Source organism: Alligator sinensis, unplaced genomic scaffold (assembly GCF_000455745.1).
Source record: "Alligator sinensis unplaced genomic scaffold, ASM45574v1 scaffold863_2, whole genome shotgun sequence".
Classification (NCBI taxonomy): Eukaryota; Metazoa; Chordata; order Crocodylia; family Alligatoridae; genus Alligator; species Alligator sinensis.
Window position 1 is genome coordinate 556,248 of NW_005842780.1, and position 21,102 is coordinate 577,349.

A 21,102-nucleotide genomic window follows, 5' to 3' on the forward strand; every position below is an offset into this window, starting at 1 on the left:
ATTTAGTTCTCATTAAAGCTAGAGTTCAGGGAATTTAAAAAGATTAGCTGCAGGAGTAAGTCAAATTACTCCTCATCTCTTCAAAACAACAGAAAAATGAATTTAAAGAGGTTGTGCTGTGCATGAGCTCAGATATAGCAACAACATTCTGCAATGGTGCCCATCTGCAATGGTGCCCATCTGCATTAGCCCTTTGGCACTGGCTGATTGTCAGATGCTCTGGTAACTACATTTTGCAGTAGCACATCATATTATGAAATCCAATTGGCACTCGAGGCAGAAAAGGCAAGATCAGTCATTCAGCAGAGAACATGACTTTTTACTATGTCAGCTTGTGGGTATGAGCTGTAATAGCTGCATCATGCACTGCACACAAAATAAGAGGACCAGAGAAACCAGGCAAAAATCAGGAGAGGCCACAAAGGCTTCTACCACCAGCATCAAGACAACTGACCTTGGATTGAAGGACTGACTGGCACCCACTACCACAGAGCCACCACAAAATTATTATAGCCACTTTCATTACTGAGGTAGCCAGTAAAGCAGTCTCTTGATTTATTGAGCATGGGCCCCTATATCCTTCTGTGCAAGATTTCCATCTGAAATATGAAATATTTTCTTTGTTACAACTAACTTGTTTCCAATGCCCTCAAAATAGTCTAAAACTTAAGCAAGAGCTTTCTTCCTCTAGATTTTACCCCTTTCCATTTAAAAAAAAAAAACACCTGCCAGGTTTTGAAAGCTGCTGAAAAACTAGGGCATGTTTTTGGGGGCATTATTCCAATTTATTATTGCTGTAATGGCACCAAAAGAACAAGGCCGTTTTGTGGTGGCTCACAAAAAAACTAAATAGTCTCTCGAATAAATTGGAAGCCTATAGGTAAATGGAATCTAGAAGATATTTCCCCTCAAGATAAACTTGAGAATGATAACATCTGCTGCCTGTTAAGTATAGAGTGTCTCTCAAAAGCATTTTTGCTCAATTCCATCTTTCTTATTAAGACAAAAAGCATATCTTATTTTTAATTAGACATTTGTGATGCCAAGGAAATGGCTAGTCTGCACCAGACAAGCAGACAAAAGGCTGAGTCTCAAAGGCACACAACTGTAACTGCTGCAAGAAACAGATAATACAACTTGGCATTAAAGGACTTCCTAATTAGCCAAATATTGCACTGCTGAACAAGCTATTACTGAAACCCAGTATTTCTAGGTGTAAGAAGTAAAGTAACATTACTAGTGAACTATACAAATAGACTGACTACTGCTAAGTCAGCTTAGGAAAGACTGGATATCCATGTGTAACCCTAATATACTAGGAAACAGAAAAGAGCTCATTATAAGACTTACTAAAATAAGCAAAGACACATTACATATTATGTATAAAATACTGACTATGACTTATTACGAAATTTCTATTTAAAAAGTTACCACAATGCATCTGTCACATGAAACTCTAAAGTAAATTCCAAGTCACAGGTTGGCTAAAAGGCATCTTTCCCTGTAGAACACATCACACTGTCTCTCTCAAGTATGCAATGCTTCCTCTTGGTCTGTGTAAGAAATCTGCAGGAAAAAAGGAAGCAGAAATACGGATTAAGATTAGCTGTTTTGTAACTCTAAACTTCAAAACTGTAATTCTGGTGCAGGTATCATTTAGACCACGGATGGACAACCTGTGGCATGTATGCGTGGCACAGGCAGCCTGGGTGTGTGCCACATGGTAGATCAGAGAGAGAACACAGGGGTAGAGAGGGCAAGGAGCACAAAGCAGAGCTGCAGGCTGGCCTATCTATGGTAAACAGCCTCTTTGCCATCCTATATGTAGGTCTACATGGATTTCTAAGATTCATTACACAAAACTTACCAATACATGCTTTGTCAAAAGTACATGAATTCTGGAGCAGGAGAACACATCTGTGGGAGAAGGTAAGAAATGGTTACCTCCTTTTCAGTAAGCATGTTAAGAGACTTTTGGACATATCTCTACTCTGGTTTTGGTGCATATGCACCTTATGTATACAAGTCTGGATTCTTTGTTGAACATTGAGACTATACCCACACCCTGAGCACCCTTCATGCTTCCTGCTAAAGGGTATTAAGAGCAGGGCAAGTGCAAACATTATTCAGCTCCTTTGCCAGAATCAAGATATTACAACACTTATTGTAAAGCAAGGAAAGAGGAAGCATATTGAAGTATATGCAAACCAGAACCACAATTAACATTTCATAGATTTCATAGACATCAGGGCTGGAAGGGACCTCGGAAGATCATCGAGTCCAGCCCCCTGCCCAAAGGGCAGGAAGTCAGCTGGGGTCATAGGATCCCAGCAAGATAAGCATCCAGTTTCATCTTGAAGGTGTTCAATGAAGGCGCTGGAAGAATGCAGCAGTTGAAAGCTTCACCAAAGCTGAAGCTCCCTGGGAATGCAGAAGATGACGGAAGTTGTCAGAGGCCTATAATGTGTCAGGGATGTACTTGGTAGCTGTGTCGGTCTGAAACAAAAAGGAATACAAAAATCTAGAACTCTTGGTTCCAAAATAATACCTTTTATTAGACCAACTGAGAAATCACAAAAAAATAATCTTTTTCTGCAAGCTTTCGGGCTCAAAGGTCCTTTATCAGGCTCTGGGAAAAGTATAGATGGTAACCACTAATGTTGTATTTCAGAGGCCTATAAAGCATTATTGAGTCTGGGGAGACTGGGGAGGAATTTGATAATAGTCTTCAAATACCTGCAGGGCATTTTATAGAGAGGATGAAGATGGGCTTTTCTCTGGCCATAAGGGAGAGGACTATGAACAACAGATTCAAGCTACAGCAGAGGAAATTTACATTGGAGATTAGGAGAAACTTTCTGACTATGAGGGTGGTGAAGCATTGGAACAGGCTATCTTGAGTAGTTGTAGAATCTCCAAGCTGGGAAATTTTCAAAAGCAGTTTGGGCAGACACTTGGCTGGTATGGTTTAGTGAGAGAGAATTCTGCCTTGGGCAGGGAGCTGGACTAGATGACCTCATGAGGTCCCTTCCAGCCCTACTTTCCTTTGATCCTAGAAAAAATGAAATAGATTTCAGCTGCTTTCACTTTGTACCTGGGACAAAGAGTAGTAGTGAAAAAGAAAACTAGTAGGTAATCTTATCCTTCCAATAGCAAATGTTTTTAATTGTTTTCAGTTAACTCAGGCAACGAAGGCTAACTATGAAACTTTCTGAGTGTCACACTCCATATAAAAATTAAACATGAAATATACATTGTTAACCTGGAGCAGATTCTGTTCCAAGATAAGATCCACAAGATGTGGTTGTATTTTCCACAGTGACCCAGAAAGCAGGTAGAGGGAAGGACAGCATGGGAAGAATGTGCTAATGCACACAGAAGTAATAGGTAGGCTAGTTATAGCTGCAGGTATACTTTGATTGCAATTCAGATAATTATTAACATTAGATTAAGTAAAAAATATCTGATTTTAGGTATGGGCAGTAGTGCAGCTACAGACAGACTGTTAAGGTCAGCATTAAGGTATTCAGAAGTGTAAGTTTGTAACGTGTGTGGATCTCTGCCAAGTCTCTCACACCTGCAAACATAAATATAACCTTTTCTTACCTCTCCCCAGTGTTTTCGCTCATTCTTTCTTCCCCCCAGTCAGTTTCCTCACCACCTGTGCCATCACCTTCTAGCCTAGTAACTCCCATCTGGTCATCCTGTATATTCTTAAACATGAACAATTATATCAAGATGTCAGTTTTCATGTGCACATATCTCATTTGTGTAGGCAGCTGCAGCACAAGTACACAAGTTAGGTAGGCCTTGAGAAAAAGTATGTGCATACTGTTTCAAGGTTCAACAGCTTAGTTACACTCTGCCAGTGATTCTCAACTCTTTAGATTCAAGGCAGCCCTCCATAATTTTTCTGGATGTAGTGGCACACCAGTTAAGAACCACTGTTTCAGTGGTATAGCTTATTGGTTCTGTGCCCTGGGCATAGAGGGGTTGAGGAGGGGGGTTGTATCGAGAGTAGAAGGTGGCAGGTGCAGGTGGGGCAGGCAGTCTTATTTGCTACTGCATGGGTTCACCCAGAGGCTCCAGGCACACAGAGGGGAGAGACCTGGGGCAGAGTCCCCTCATGAGCCTCATTCACCCTCTCATAGTTGCCAGTAATCTGCATGTAGATCCTGGCCATAAAAGCCTTAATTTGACAGTGGTGTGGAAGGGTTAACACAATAGCTGTTGCCATACAGCATGGAAAGAGGGGGAGCCAGATTTTAACAGGAAGCCAGGCAGATCTTTGCCCCGTACCCGTTTCTAGAAGAGGGTGTGCTGGGCCGACTAGGAAAGGCTGCAGTATAAGAGCTCCTGCTGCAGCCATGTCCGGGTCCTCCAGTGGCACTGGCTCTGCAGGACCCCATTTGAGAACTACTGCTACATGCACTCGCTGCATTGCCAAATCATTGTGTCATCTTAATGATCCATTAGTATTCAATTCCCACTTAGTACCTAACCTTTTAAATCTAAAATGAATACTAAGTTACTGTGTTTTTAGAGCACTTTATTTAAAGTGTTATTGGGAATTTAAATATAGTGCTTTTAGAATTTTAATTTGGGATTGTAAAAGCTTGTGTTTTACTCAGATTTATCCAGCAGATGATGTTAAATCCTTTTTTACAAGGGTAATTATATAATGAGTTTGATAATGAGTGTATTAGTTTAGTGAGTGAGAGCCATTGATAAACATTTTCACTCTCCCTTCGGCTGTTTTCATTTCTAATGTTAAAAGACTGATGAAGCTCTGAAGTGCAGTAACTCCAAAGTAAATTATTTTAACCTATGAGATTAAGTGCCTGATCTAATGGGGTATGTGAGGTTATTATTCTTAAACACTCATGTAGCAGGCCATTTACCATGAGAGCAGTGACCCAGAATGACTGTTCCACATGCAGAGATACCATGCTTATTTTTGAGTACATGCTTTTGCTGCCATAGCCCACAATAAACACATTAGGGATAAAAAAGGTGTGGGAAAATATGTAACACTACTGACTGCACAGAGTAACTACCAATCAGGGCCGATCTTGTGTGTTCCTTTTGTTGGCTTAGTTTAAAGCCCGGTGGAGCAGGTCAGCCAGTCTGGCTGAGAAGAGCCTCCTCCCTAGGGGAGGGGTAACATGTGGTAACTTTCTTCAAGTGCTTGGACCATACATATATTCCACTGTAGATGATTCTCAAGCAGAGATCTAGATTACTCTGAGGATGGAGGGAACTGCTGAGGGAGACTCTAGGTATCTATCTTCGGTAAAAGTGAAAACAGGCAGCAGATTTTGATGCTTCTACTATGCGGTGATGCTATGTGAGCATATGCATTGCAAGTACATACCCTATGCATTGGACTACGCCCTATGTACTGGAACATTTTCCAAAGCTATAAAAGCTACTACTTTTCCCTTGGGCTGGGCTGTCACTCTCAATGGCTGATGATTTCATAGTGCTAGTCCCGCTTTCATAAACATAGACTGAAGGAGCACTCTAAATGGCTTGGTCCCCCTCAGGTGAAAGGATCTAGAGCCCTGGGGACATCAAAGGTGTGAAGTTTAAGGTGTATTTCATAGGATGCACCTTGACAAAAGAGAACAGGCAAATATAGTATTTCACTGAGATGGGTGTCATTATCTTTGGCAAGAACTTTGGCTGAGGCCTCAAAGGCACTTGAGACCCGGAAGAACATGGTTACATTGGTATAATCAGCCTTTACACCAATGAAGCAGATACAATATATAGCAATATACTGGGACAGTTAACTTTTTATCCCACATTTGCGTGATCCAAGGGGGGGGTGGGAAGCCACCAGCAGTAATTTAAAAGTCTAAGTTACATCAGTATACATAATGTGTGTCCACTCTCCTACTCCAGAGCAATACAAGAGCACAAGAGAACACCACAGTCCTCTGCAACCTACTACCAGATGACTGATGGCTTTTCTTCTGCTCTTAACAATTTGGACATAGGGGAAAAGTACTGTGACCCATTCCATTACAAATAAGCTTTTTTTTTTTTTTTGACTCTGCTGGTATCATCCAGTTTACGTTTAAGAATATATACATTTACAAGAAGTGCAGAGAATGAAACATTATGAATGTTCTCCAGGACTTTTTTTCATTTTTTGTTTGTTTGTTTGTTTATTTTTAGGAGGCCAGCATCTTGAGTGATTGTTTCATGGATCCCCTCCCTCCCCAATCATGATTATGTAGAAGACCACAGAAAATAGTGCAACTTTTAGACAAAGAAAAAGTGCAATCTGACTACTCAGTCCATGCATTCTGAATAAGACTGGAAGCAAGACATTTCTTTGAAGTCTTAATACTTTTGCAAACAGACCAAGATCTCTCTCTGACTCTAGAAATGCATCTTTAGATGAACTGAAGTCTCAAGGAGAGAAGCGACTGCAAACTGATCACTTCAGTGAAGATTCAAGAAAAGGGCCAGGATTCCAGGAAGGCTCCATGGCAGCCCAACATTATTAAATGAGCTATTAAATTACCACTCCTCCCTTTATTAAATGGAACAGCTATGACCCCCATCAGCATCATTAAAAGAGAATTGATTTCAGCCTGACAGGGCCAATTCAGGCAGATGAGAATCCTGAAAGAATCTCAGTTTTCTTTCAGATAAGCAGACATGTAGAAACAAGCATTCTGAAACACTTCCTGATCAACTGCTAGAATTAAGCAAATGTAGTCTGAGCATAATACATTCTATATTCATACTGCACCCGTCCCAAGAATCAGAACTCATTACATTTCTGTTTTTTTTTTTCCACCTGCATTTACAAGTCAATGAGATTTTTTTTTATATTACTATAGAGGTTAGAGCAGGGTTCAACAATTTCTTCAAGATACAGGATATACCACCAAGTTTCACTAGCAAAGTTGACTTTATTGTTCCAGTGGAAAGCTCCTGGTGACCAAGCTTATGCAAGGTGAAGCAATGACCTGAGTAATCCGGATCAGTCCAACAGAAGTGTTTAAAGTCAACAACAAAAACTGGCTTTGATTGTTATTCATCAAGGAACAAACAGAGCAAGATGTGCAGTAGAGCAATTTTGCTCTTGATGGCTTTGCGTGTTTTTCAAATAGTGCTGCTGTGTTCTGAATCAGCTGGTAATAAGAACAAAAAACTATGAAGTATATTGCATTAACCAATCCTAAAAGTCACAAATGCACAGACCATAATGGCATAGCTAAAATTTGCTGGCATGGAGTATTGTGTAGTGACTGTGAACAGATGTAAATTAAAATTTACTGATGCCATTTAACCAACTGTGCCATGTTAAATCCATGACTGCATAATGGTTAGCCATCTTCAATCAATATTTGCTCAAAACATTGGAGCAACTACTTTTTTCCAGAAAAGTAAAAGCAAAAAGGTGGACTTAAATGATAAACGAATAAGTGTTTAGATAAATTAGAACTGCATACTAGCGAGTCTTTAGGTTCACTATCACTTTCCTGTGGTTCTTAGTAGGACTGTCCCCCCAACACATTATTACCCCCCATACACATTACTACTACATTTTCTACAAAATTTGAATAAAATCTAGTTTTTCTAGTACCTTTTCCATTAAAAATAATACCCAATTAAGCCTGAAGATTTACACATATGTAATGACTTCTAGATATTGGAGTTATTCCCCTTCAAAAGCACCTGTGTAAACTTTTTCAAATATCAATATGAAATACTAGGAATGATTTCTTAAAAAAAAAGCAAGCTCCTGTGCTAGAATTATTTGCCAATTCCTTGAAACATCTATAACAAAAGGGTTTTTTTCTCTCAGGAAATCTTTAAATCAATAGTGTGAAAGTCTTACCAAGATTTTATACATGGTGTCCATGAACTGCACTTTCTTCCTCTCCGCTCTGCATCTGCATCTGCATCTGAGCTTGCATTCTTGCAATCATCTCCTGCATACGACGAAGCTGTAAAACAACAGCACAGGAAGTCTATTAGCCCTTTCTTCTCAGAACATGACTCTTTGTTGCCACAAGTATAAAGATAACCTAATACATGTCAACATACTGATGACAAACTTTGGTATGCACTAACATTCTGTGGCCAGCTACAAATGCTTTTCGACAATTTTGTTTAATATCTGCTTCTTTTCATACACTACAGACTTTAAATAATTTATTGTGTAAGATAAACAGATATTATTTTTGTGATCCGGCCGAACTGCCAAACATTTTCCATCATGAGCCTTTTTCCACTCAGTGTAATTTTTCTGGTTACTGTATGAAATTAAAATGGATTTAAAAAAAGTTAATCTTTAAGAGCTCAAAACTATTTACTGTTATTGAAACACACAGTAAAGCCCCAATATGCGTAAACTGATAGGAATTATAAGACTGTCTGTAGGAAAGCAAAGGTTGGAAGAATTTAGTAACTGAAGAGTCAGTTGACTAATTGTCAGGCTGCATGTTCAAATGCAAATTCAAATCACAGTACATAATGGCTGAGCAACTAATTCTCAAAGACTAACCATCTGCCAAGTGTGAAGTTTCATTTTTTAATGTGTATTTACATTCAGAAAAAGGTACCACATGAAGAGTCCTGAACTTTTTCATTTTTCACCATCACCAAAATACACAAGCTTCTTCCTACTGCCCTGTTCTTATGGCTACATCTTGCCCAAGAAGGCTTGTGCTAGCGGCAAAAAAATGTCTACTTAACTTGGTCCTTAAGACCCTGCTAAGAATGCACACCATGATTAGACAATCATGTCATACTACAGCATCTATCCCCTAGGAAATGGACTGAGGCACACCTCATTCACAGAAGGACACAAAACAGTCACAAGATGGTACCTATTTCCTGATTCAAACAGAAGCAAGCTACCAACCTGGAGTTTAAAAGCTCCATATAGTTATTATCTTCAGCAATCCAAGTTGGAATGGCAAAAATTAGGCTCTACATTACTGGAGTAGAAGAGCTGTGGCAATTCTTTAATCAGAAAATGCTCTCAGCATTCAAGTTACACGCATACTACTGAACTAACTGTTAAACTAAAAAGCAACTTCTGCAGGAAAACAACATACAAAATTTTTTTAGACCAAGCAGGATATTGAAAAAAACCCTCTCTTTTTCTTCAAAGATAGGTCAGCACTTTACTGTAAGAAAAGTATTCTTACTTCAGCTTCCTTTTCCAGCAAAATCTGGTCTTTATTCACTTCTTCATCTTCTACTGTCCTAGGATGAGAAAGGAGACATAAGTATTTTTCAAAAAACATCTGTACCTTCCAATTTAATTCAACTCTCAGTGACAGCTTTGCATTTGCTCACAACCAAAAGAGTCTCATACGGAACTAGCTTTACACTACCTTATATGCAAAGTATTCAAATACCTGGAAGATTTATCCTGGCACTTTCCCCACATTAGTTGTGAAACATTTAATAAAAACAAACCTTTCAGAACAAATAATTTCCTCACTCATGCCCCAAAAGAAGGAAAGCAAAAAAGAAAGCTTAAGAGAATCAGGTACAGAATTCAGAATGTTCCTCCTTGTTCTGAGTTAAGAAGGCTTTCATTCTTGCTCTGTATTTGGAATTAGTACTGCATCTAAACAGCATCTAAGTGCATTTATTGTGGGGGGTGGGGGTTGTTTGTTTGTTTTTTTTTTAAGATAACGTGTGCTGTAACAGCTATTTGATGAAAGCTAGCTAAGTGCATCATTTACCATCCCCAAGTTGGAAGTTAGGAATTGCTAGCACCCCAGTCTTCTCTCCTCCTTCAGAGATGCAATTGATGCTGTTTTTCAAAATCACATCTTAGAAAACATACCTGAGCTGGCATTCCTACATGCCTAAATCAAAGAGCAAGTTTAAGAAAAAGATGGTCAGTCTATAAGCACATGTATGCAAGTGATATTTTAAAGCAGATGGTGCTTTGCTTAGAAAACCTAAAGCTAATGTCTACCAGGTGTCCTTCCACAAAATACTGCCAATCCTAAAGTTGGTAGTTTCTTCTGAAGTGAAAGATACAGAACTTTTTCATATCACAAGCTTGCTATCAAAAATCTAAAAGACAAGCATGAATTATTAAAACCTTTAAGATGACAAAAGTTGTTTGCTTAAAGAACTAAAGGGCCAGATCTTCAAATCCATGTATGCACCTAACTTAAATCAATAGGAGTAAAGTAGCTAAACACTGCTAAAGATCTAGGACTAGTGCAAGATTGAAGAATGATTTTCAAAAGAAAAAAAGATTCTTAACTAGTCTGCATGGCTTCTAAGAACCTGGCCATTTAAACAGCTGAGACTTGGATCTGACATGCCACAGCCCAGCCCAGCCCAGCCCAGCCCAGCCAGTAAAATTCTCAAGGTACTAGAATTTGCCCGTAATTAAATGAGAGCAAAATCTTAATTCCTTCTTCTTCCTACAGTATTACGTATCAGACATGACTCAGGTTGCCTAATAGAGTACAGTTAGTTTGGTAAGAAATGTTGCTGTATACGTGTACACAAATTATAGAAATAATATTATATAAATCTTGCTATGCTTTTCATGACTGCACATGGAAAAACCTATCACTAACTGGCAAAAACCTCTCCCTTCTTCATTTAGGTAAATTTGGGAGGAACATGACATGGATTTTTCTTTTTTTAATGCAAGACTGTTGAGAGAACGTATTGAGGAAAAACCAAAGTCAGAGAAATTTGTTTTGTAGTAATGCATGGAGGTGTAGGAGATGAGATGGGGCAAAAGGGAACCATTTATTTAGAACTAAAGACCAATAAAGACCAAAATACAGGTTTTTCCCATGTACAGTAGAGCAGTAGTACCGTGCCTGACAAAAGTCCATGCATAAGTGGTTTCATTTTAGCTGCAATGTAAGAAATCCAATGCAACTTAAAAAGAGCACTCCAGCTTGGAATTTAGGTGATTCTGGTACTTTATGGCCTAAGCTGCCTTCAGACACTTTAGAGGGGTTTGAATTTCAAAAGATACAGCAGTATGTTTGAAAACTGAGAACAGAGTGCTAGCTTGCTGAAAGGAGAATTGAAATTACAGGCTACCACAAAAAGTTGAGACCAATTCCTGTTCTAATAACTGACAGATCTGGATCTGCTTTCAGAACCCCAGTCCAACTCCACTGAAGAACTATGCAGCTTGGTGGTTCAGATCCACTTATGTATGTGACCATATAACCCTCTAGTGGCTGAAACCTGTAGAACAGCACTTAAAATTAATGCTTCTCTTATTTGAGACTCTCTTCATTTTAGACAAAAAAACCCCCAAAAAACCAAAAACCCCAAGTTTTCCTTTCCACTTGACTCTTGCCTTGAGGCTTCAGCTCCTGGTCTCCCTGCCCAACCTCTAAGGGAAAACTGCCAGACAAAGTGGTCTGACTAGGCACAGTTTTCTGACTACTAAGCAACACAAAATCATGTTCTTGTAACAGGATTTTAAGGTTTAAGTAAACTGTGGTCATAGAACTATCTGGTGAAAACAAAGCATTCCTTTTCAGAAGGAGCCTCCCCAAGCCTGGTTCCCAGCCCCACTGGCCACCCTGCAGCCTAGTTGGACAGTGCAAGTGGCAAGAGGAAGTAAGAGTTGTGCGGAAGCAGACTCAAGGAGGTTTTACCTGTCCCAGGTCCCAGGCCAGCAGGCCTTAAAAGCCAAATGTGCAGCCCACCTGAGCAGCACACATGTCAATTTAAAAGCCTGCAGGGCCAGGAACCAGGGTTGGCAAAGCTCTCCCTGGGGTAGCAAGGCAAAGCACCCATGCCCGAGTCCCAGGGGTGCAGAGCAGATGGGGGCTTTGCTGCAGGGCTTGGTATCCAGGAGCAAAGTGAACGAAGGATAGTGGCAAGCCCCTGCCCACTTCTCACACCACAGTCCCCAGTGTGAGAAGCAGGCAGGGAGCTTTACTCTGTGATCCAGCCCCCTCAGAAACCAGCCACAAGCCCCTGCACACTTCTCCCAGACCAGAATCACCCTGGTCTCAGGAAGGTACAAGGCAGGGGAAATGGGGTGGTCCCTCCCCTGGAAAGATTTCTAGCAGCATAAATTTTTCACCACTAGAAATGTACATGGCTTGACTCCCAAAATACAAGGTTGTGTGGGACCGTGTAAAAAATAATATAAGTTTAATAATTCTACCTCAAGTTCAAAAAGTGTGCCCCAGAGACAGCAGACCTCTTGCAATTCATTTCTTATTAGCATGCGGTGGGCTCTGCAGGACCCAACCTGTTTGTTATTTAGAAGGCAAATTCAGATGACAATGGAAAGAATTTTGAGCTGTACTCAATGACTGTTTCCGATACCACCCAAAAGAGGAACAATTCAGGAAAGAGTAATGACATCATGAGTTTCCATGAGTGCCTTCAAAATGACTTCCATCTCCAATATTCTGAAAGTATTCCCACTCCAACAACTCTTTTTTTTTTCTTCAGATGTACCAAAACAATAGAAAAAATGGAATTAACTCCTAAGCATTAGAAGAAAAGCTGATCAATCAAACTCCAGTTTTTTATTATTATCCCAGGTCATTCCATGATACAGAATCCCTCAAGTGAAAGGTCAGTGTCTGAGAAAGGGAAGAGACAGATAAGCAAGTTCAGAAGAGACACAAGTACAAAGTAACCGTGAAATAATAACCTTGGGCCACTTTTGAGTCTCTCAGAGCGGAAGTTCTCATAGTGAAGGTCCTGGGTCACCTCCTGAAGATCCTGCATATGGGTGCTAAAAGGAGATAAAAATTTATAGTGAAAACGTATCTTGTATTTGGCATAGCTTGCTCAGGCAGTTTGAAGTAAAATTCAAAAAATTCTCCCTTTTCTATTCTTCGAAGTCCCATTGCTCCCGTCAGGCCTAGCCCTGTTAAATGTTTGCAGGAAGCTTCTGCTGGATTCCATTACTCCCTCTCCCATGCTAAGCTATAGGACCGGGCAGGTGAGGTCTCCAAGTGCTGTTTTCCCTTGTAGCTCTCCACGTGGAAAGAATTGTGGGTATTTCTTACATTCAACAATTAATATTCTCCCTCCCCTGAAGAACAGAGGAAGGAAGAAGCCACATAACATAAGCATGTACACTGTTTCTTTAGAAACCACGTTAGTCACACACACAACCCCTCATCCCATCTTTCAGTAGTAAGGGCTTTTTTATTTATTTTTAAATGACAATTAGGATTTCTACAGTTATCTTTTTAGAGCAGGACAGCCTAATGCTCCCTAACATTGGCTGCAAGGATACACAGTTGGCTAAAAGTGAGAAGAGGTTCTGAAAAAGTAAAAAAGATGTTTCTGGACTGCGAAAATGAAGTGATTTGACAGGTTTCATTTCTAACTGCATATAATTAAAGACTCAACTGTTACAAATTAAATTTAGTATGACAACACAAAGATCTGGGTTTTTTCAATTCAACCACTACATAAAAAGTGTATTTCTGTAGTTCAGAACTACAATAATTATGCAGAGGCCATCACGATATGTGGGAACACACTGCTTTTCCTAACCTGCCTACGGCAGGCCAAGAAACAAAGTGTCCGCTATTTTAGAAGCTTTACTTCTGCTTCTAGAAGGTGCATGCTAGAAAATGGAAAGGAGCCTGGATTTCTTTACAGAACAGAAATGCTTCCATTTCCAAGCACAGAGAAAAAGGCTGTTCCTGTTCAACATAGTTTTGATTCCTGTTAAGCCTAGAATTTGTTTGAATAATGCTTTGCCTTTCAGTGTTGGATACGCTCCACCATTTGCTCATGTGGAATGCAACCATCTCAGGATAATTTGTACGCGTCATTTGAGCTTAACGTATTTATTATGCAACGGTATTACATACTAGAACCTCTAGACAAGTAATTCCTTCCAGAGTTTTTAAAAGAACTATCACCTCATGCATCCTTCCTATAAAACTACTAGTTTATTAAAATTAAAATTTTATCAAGGAATTTAGGGAGAATCTCTGCATAATCCTACTTATGGGACTGCCTACAATAAATGATCAAAATGCCTGTGGCACAAAGCAGAGGCTTCTTAATTCCTACAATGAAGAATATGCACTGCACACACCACTTTAAGACAACTGTAATTATAAAATGGGGGTAGCAATTCTGAGGCACTTGATCCACTAATCTGTACAGGGATTTCGCCTCTCCTTGAAGACTGTATAAAATTTAACAATGGGATGACCTTAGTTCTCCTCCTTCCTTTCCTATTTTAAGAAGCTCTAGCCTAACTTTAAAGTTTCCAAGGCTGTATTCTACTGCAGAAATGTTACTCATTTCAAACTTGAGTACACATTTGTAAGACTAATGATTTGTATACTGGTATTAAGCACACACTTAGCAAATTTGCAGATTGGGTGGAGTTGCAGATATTCCAGAGAGTAGAGCCAAGATCCAGAATGACCTGAATAGACTGGAGATACAGTTTGCAATCAACTAGATGAAATTCAACAAGGACAAATGCAGAGTCCTGCACTCAGGATGGAATATCTAATCATTCCCCAGTTTATATTTGTGCATACAATATATATTTGTATTCACAAATATAGACTGGGGAATGATTAGCTAGGCTTCAATACTGCACAGAAGGATTTAGGAATTACAATTTTTGTTTGTCTGTGGTTTTTTTGCAACAAAAGCCAAAAGCATATTAGGTTGTATTAGGAGTGTCATATGAAAATCAAAGGAAGTGATTCTTCAGCTCTACTTAGTATTTGTGATACCTCACTTGGAGTACTGTGTCCAGTTTTGGGCCTCACAATTCAAGAAAGATGTGGACAGACTAAAAAGAGTCCAGTGGAGAGGGACAAAAATGATTAGAGGCCTGGGAAGCAAATCTTATGAGGAAAGGCTGAAAGAACTAAGGCTGAGTCTGGAGAAGAGAAGACTGAAGGGGGATTTGATAGCTATCTAAAAGGCAATTATAGAGAGGATGGAGATGGGCTTATCTGTGGCCACAGGGGACAGGACTAAGAGCAATAGCCTCCAGTTAGAGCAAGGGAAATTTAGGCTGGAGATTAGGAGGAATGTTCCAACTATGAGGTTAGTCAAGCACTGGAACAAGCTACCTAGAAAAGTTATGGAATCTCCATCCCTGGAAACTTTCTAAATTAGGTTAGATGGACACTTAGTTGGGATGGTTTAATCAGGGATAACCCTGCCTTGAGCAGGGGGCTGGTCTAGATGCTCTTGTGAAGTCCCTTCCATCCCTATTTTCCTGTGTCCGAAGTGCCTTGGATCAAATTTGAAAGAATTAGTGAAATAATCTCTCCTCATTTTTAAGTCAAACCAGAAAGATCTGAGAAGAGTTTCTTTGCTTAGCATCCCTGTATGATCAGAAGTCTGTACAACCAGATATGCATAACAGTGAAGGAGGGATAACTATATAAATGTGTATCAAAAAAGTTGACAATTCTTGCAATAACACTCAGCTGGCAAAAAGCGGCACCTCCACAGAATAAAAGTCCAGAAGCATGGGGCCATGAGCACAAATGCACTGAAAGCCAAGTTGCTGCCTTGCATCTTTCTTGTTTGATATTTTGACAATTCAGTTTATCCATAATGAAGCTACCTTATTAGCATCACTTTGCCTTGGCTGTATGGTAGAGTTATATAGATATAATCCAAGATGCAATTTTAAACTAATGCTAATTCCTGCATGAACACTTATTCACTTTAAATGTAAGTAGAGGTGCAACAATACATTGGTTCAATATTGGATTGGCACCGATGTAAAGAAAGTTGACTGTACTGGAAATAGGCTTTTTTTGCCCGATGTGGCTGATAATTTGGCTGATAAATACCCGTGCATGCGCGCAGCCGCAGTGCAGCATGTAGGCAGCGAGGAGTACAGCTCGGCATCTTAGACAGCTGAGTCTAGCTGGTAAGTCTGTTGTGGAGGAAGGAGAAAGGGGAGGGAAGGCAGATCAAAGCCCCCTGCAGTGAGGGAGGGAGTGGGGCTGGGGCAGGTGCTGCACTGCCAGTGCGGGGCAGGGGATGGAGCAGCGGCTTGTTCGGGGGGGGTGGCTCCTGCCTGCCGCTGTGCGCACCCCAAGAGGGCATGGGGGGCACATGCCCCTGGATGTGTGAAGGGTGGGCTGCTGCCATGGGCTGGAGGCTGTGTTGGGCTCTTTCCGGCAGGGGCTGGGCTGCACTTGGGCCACGACAGATGGTGGCACTGGGAAAGAGGGGTTGGGGGTGGGGTGGCCTACAGTGAATTCTGGGATAGCTGCAGCTCCCCTGTAATGCTCCTCCCAGAACCGCTGCTGCCCGCCCCTAGCACAGCCCAGCCCAGCCCCCGCTGCCAGGAAGAGCCTGGTGCCATCCCAGACCCAGCCTCCAGTGGCAGCTCACCCCACAGAGATCCAGGGACACATGCCCCTCCGTGCCCTCCCAGGGTGCGTGCAGCAGTGGGAGCCACCTGCAACCCCCGGACAAGCTGTGGCTCTGTCCTGCGCCCTGCCCTGTCCCGGCTGGACAATTCCTGCCCCAGCCCCTGCCCCACTCCCTCCCTCATTGCAGGGCCTCAAATCTGTATCCCCTACGCTCCTTCCCTTCCCCTGCCCCTTCCATCACAACAGACTTACAGCCAGACACTGCTCTTCAAGCTGCTGGGCTGCATATTGGAAATCGGACTGGTATCAGCCGATATGCTTCCTTAAAAATTGGCTAACGGTATCAGCCCCAAAAATCTATCAGTGCACCCCTAAATTTAAGTTCACTGGGCATCATAGAATCATATGACAGGATTAACATTTAACAGGACTAAGCCTGATAGGAGTAATCATAGATATTAAAGGCTGGAAGGGACCTCGAAAGATCAAGTCCAACCCCCATGCTCTGGGCAGGAATATGGCTGAGATCAAACGATCAAATGATCCCTTGAAGACTTCCAGAGGAGACTGAGCAGACACCTGGCTGGGAATGTTTAAAGCTGAATCAATAACCCCATTGTTTTACCAAAATAAGGAAGTGTCTTTATAGTCGTTTGCTCCTGTCTAAATACATCAGTTTCAAAGTCAATTTAAGTTACGTTGATGATGAAACAACCTTTCCATATAGACCAGGCCTCAGACATACCTTCAGAGCATACACCAATAGTTAGTGTTGACCTTAAGCCAATACATGCTGAGACAGCTCAAACTCTGGTGGCAATCCAGCCCAAACTTGAAAGCTTTGTCGAACTGCAGCAGTACAAGCCCAGGTTTCCCTACCTTTAACTTCCAGATCTGTCTACACTCCACTTCTGCCCATTAACTAGAGACAAGTTGTCAATAGACTGATGCCTAAAAGGGACAGTATTTCATAAAATGGACAAAAATGCCCACAGCTCTGGTATGGACAGTAAGATATAATGACACAAGGAAGGATGGCTGCATGGGCCAGACCAGCTGAGGGCAACCACAATGTCAACTCTAAATACCAGCACAGACAACCCTGAAAACCAAGTGCAAATCTTGACTGACGTTATACGGATGCTCCTTTCAAAGACTGCTGAGTCATAAAGCACCAAAGAAAAAGCTATTGATTTTTTTTTGTAGGGTTAAGCCCTGCATAGATATTATGACAGCATTTTTAATATACAGGAAGGTTTGCTCTACTTCCTTGAGAATCCTAGCACTGTAACAAAAGTATTCTAGTATTAGCTCATGTCTTATAAAAGCAAGCAAGTTTAAGGATAGGCAGTCACTTACATTAGCATGGTTCTCAGCTTCAAGAAGTCATTATGTTCAGGGTTCTCCACTTCAACTACCCCCCAAGGGTAGAGACGACCTCTAACTTTTTTACCTTTGGCTTCAATCAACTGATTTGATCCCACTACACAAAATGGAATACTGGTCTGAAAATTGAGAGTTACCAAGAATGAGTGAACTAGGACCAAAGTGCATCCAAGAATAATTTAAGTGTCTGCAAGCAATGTAAGAAAAGACTACATAAAAGCTTATTGCTATTTCATCTCTAGTTTTCAACCTATTTTCCAGAGGATGGTAAATATCATTATTTTCATTTTCTACATGGGCAAACTTAGGCACAGAGGTAACATACCTTAGGGTGAGGATGCACTTTACTTTACTACAGTGTAACTTACTATGGAGTAAAATCCAGGGTAAGCAGCAGACTCAGACTAGCTCTTCCAAATCTAACTCTCCACAGAAGGGTGTTATTATAGGGCAGGGTCACTAGGGAGAAGAGTAGCTTATCTGCATTTGATCAAACACCTGCCTCAGCAGAAACCAACTAGGGGAGCAGATATAAAAGTTCTACTTAGTAACACTCTCAAATAGTAAAGTTTTACACATTTTAAAAGGTAACTTTACCCAGGACTCAAGTGATTTGCTACATAGTACAGCTGTGCATCCTGCATCCATTTTACTTCTACTATACAGTTAAGGTGGTGGGTGGTGGGAGTGGTGACAGGCTGGATGCCAAGTGGCAGGGGTGGGGAGAAAGTTGCCATGGCAAGTGGCAGAGCAGCGGCAGCGCAATGTCTGTGCAGCCCTGCTCTTGCCCTGTCCTGGCCTGGCCCTGCTCCTGCGAGACAGCGGCACGGGGTGGTGGCGCTCCATCCCTGCCTGAACCCTATGTACCCCCTGGGACCTTTTAAAGTGTGACAACCCCCGTGATAAACAATTCCCAGCTTGCATGTTTTTCTCACATCTATTTATGTATTTTTACCTTTAGAAGTCTGGTCTGTTCTTTAAAATCCTCATCCTCATCTGACTCTGCATCAGGCAAGTGGTAAATCTTGATACCATGTTCCTCAATTTCATCCAGAATCTGAAACGGAATACAAGATGAGAAAAAAAAAAAAAAAAAAAAAAAAAAGTACCTAAAAATGTAGTTCTTTAATTTTGAGTGAAAGTAACTCATAGATAGGCAAGACATTTTCTGAGGAAGCTTGGATTTTCTTCTTCTTTTTTTTTTTTTTTTTTTAATAATTAAAAACTACTGGTTTGATTTTTGCATTTAAAATTGCTCTCACACGGTCATATTAAACACCCAGCTACTCCCCTCCCCTTTATATTTGGGACAGGCTGGACAATACTGTTTCTCCCTATTCTACCATTTTACTATTTTCAAAAGTCTACTTTCTGTTTTGGGCAACACAGATTTTAAAGTGTCACATTCAATACTTCTCCCTCTCACAAGCTTCCATTTATTGTTGTTTCCAATGAAATTTCCTTGTGATTTGGCTCCTGTTTTGTTTTGGAAAACTTCTCTCTTCAAGTAAGGAGGCAAAGAACAAAAATCCATGCTGCAAAGGCAGCCAGCAAAGTAAGGGACATATGTTTTGGACTTGGTAGATAACCAAATGCAAGTTAAAATAAATTGTTTATCTAGACACCTTAAAATCATGTTTAAACTTATTTCTGTTCCTATGAAAGTGATAGTCAATCAATGCTTATAAACAAGATTGAGGATTTGTTTATAGGAAAATGGCAATATCCAGGAGCAAAAGAGGGAATGAGGTGGGGAGGGGGACCTGTTTGGTGATGCAGTTGCACTCACCTTTGATTCCTGCTCTATTCCTAGTGTAAACAGTGTCAGGGACAGCCACATTTCTCTTCAGACAGAGGTGGGGGAGTCAATCAACTTCATGGCATAGTACCTACTTGATTCTTGCTAGTCTCTTCACTCCACAGTGTACAACTTTTGGTCTTTAATCAAGATAGCCTTTCTTCTACAATTATCCTGTCCACTATCTATTCCTAGTAATCTTCCTCTGCTCACACCACAGCTTGTCCAAGGGAAAAAAAGTGTGTCACTACCAGGTATCTGTGTTTTCCGTTCCCCATGGGAAAACGGAGAAAACCATGGATTTCCTGTTTTTAGCAGAGAAATCATGGTTTTTCTCTTTTAGCAGAAACCCGCAGATTTCCCTGCTTTTGCAAAGAGCTCAGCAGCCTGGCAGAGTTCCAGCCTGCAAGAGCTGTTTGCAAAACAGGCGGGAAAGCCCCAACCCTGCCCTGAGGGGCAGAGGGAGAGAGGGGAAAGGGCGGGTCCTGACACTTGCACTTACTCACTTGTCTTGCTGCAGGTAAGTCAGGCTTGGGGGATGTGGGGCAGGGGGGAAGCTGGCTAGGGGCTGAGGGAGCTGGGGAGGTTTGCGGCTGGCCAGGCACTCCAGCCGGGAGGGGGTTTAGAGCCTCCCTGTTCCTGAGGGGGAGCAGGAACAGGGAGGCTCTGTTCCTCACCCCCCTCCCCCACCACTCCCAGCTAGCTGCAAACCTCCCCACTCCTTCAGCCCCCAGCCAGCTTGGGCACTCCCTGACTGGGCACTCCGGCTGGGAGAGGGTTTGCAGCCTGCCTGCTCCCACCAGAGTGCTCGGCCGGCTGCAAACCCCTGCTACTCCTGGCTAGTTGCATCCCCCTTCTCCTGGCTGGAGTGCCTGGCTGCAGATTGCCCAAACTGGACAGGGGCTGAGGGAGTGGGGAGGTTTGCATCCAGCCAGAAGGAGGCGGGGTTTGTAGCCTCCCCCGCTCCCTCAGGCCCCAGCCAGCTTGGGCACTCCCTGGCCAGGCACTCCAGTTTGCAGCTGGCTGGGAGCAGCAAGGGTCTGCAACTGGCCGAGCACTCTGGCCGGGAGTGGGCAGGCTGCAACCCATCCAGGCCAGAGTGCCTGGCCGGTTACAAACCTCCCTGCTCCCCCTCAGCCCCCAGCCAGCTTGGGCGCTTTCTGGCCGGAAGGGGTGGTGGGGGGGGTTGCAGCCTGCCAGGCACTCCGGCTGGGAGTGGGGAGGCTGAAAACCCTGCCAGGCACTTGGGCCAGGGGAGGCAGAGTGCCCGGCAGCTGCAAACCCTGGGTCACAAACGCTGCGCTCTCTACCCTGCTGCCCTCCCCCAGGCCCTCTGGAGCACAGCATGTGCAACTGGTGCGGCAGGGCACAGCAGGCCAAACACAAAAGCTGCCTACCGTTGCAAGCTCTGTGCTGCCCTGACCACACTTCCTCTGTGTGCACGGGGGCAGCACACACCTGCCCTGCCCCCACCCCCACATAGATCTGAGGGGCGTGGGCCTCCCTGGTCCCTGGAAGTGCACGATGCCACTGGGAGCCAGCCCTGCCAGAGCCTGCAGCGGGCAGCAGCGAGGGGCAGCCGGTTCGTGC

At 42.3% G+C, this 21,102-nt stretch overlaps 1 protein-coding gene across 3 annotated transcripts in view; it reads right to left on the reverse strand.

The window, feature by feature from the left end:
• Positions 1 to 6: 6 nt before the first annotated feature.
• The window catches only part of SEPT2 (septin 2), a 39,367-nt gene continuing 18,271 nt past the window's right edge, over positions 7 to 21,102 (reverse strand). The window contains exons 7-13 of one of the 3 annotated variants that reach the window (XR_003096486.1): positions 18,670 to 18,771; positions 17,688 to 17,833; positions 12,650 to 12,733; positions 9,180 to 9,237; positions 7,862 to 7,970; positions 1,868 to 1,917; positions 7 to 1,566 (exon numbers count right to left, since the gene is read on the reverse strand). Coding sequence is in view for 2 of the 3 variants with exons in the window: in XM_025216987.1 (XP_025072772.1) it covers positions 7,869 to 7,970; positions 9,180 to 9,237; positions 12,650 to 12,733; positions 17,688 to 17,833; positions 18,670 to 18,771 (492 nt within the window). In the remaining variant the exon portion in view is untranslated. Of the gene's footprint in view, positions 1,567 to 1,867; positions 1,918 to 6,918; positions 7,152 to 7,861; positions 7,971 to 9,179; positions 9,238 to 12,649; positions 12,734 to 17,687; positions 17,834 to 18,669; positions 18,772 to 21,102 lie in introns of those variants that run through there. The other 2 variants (XM_025216987.1, XM_025216988.1) reach the window with 2 other exon arrangements.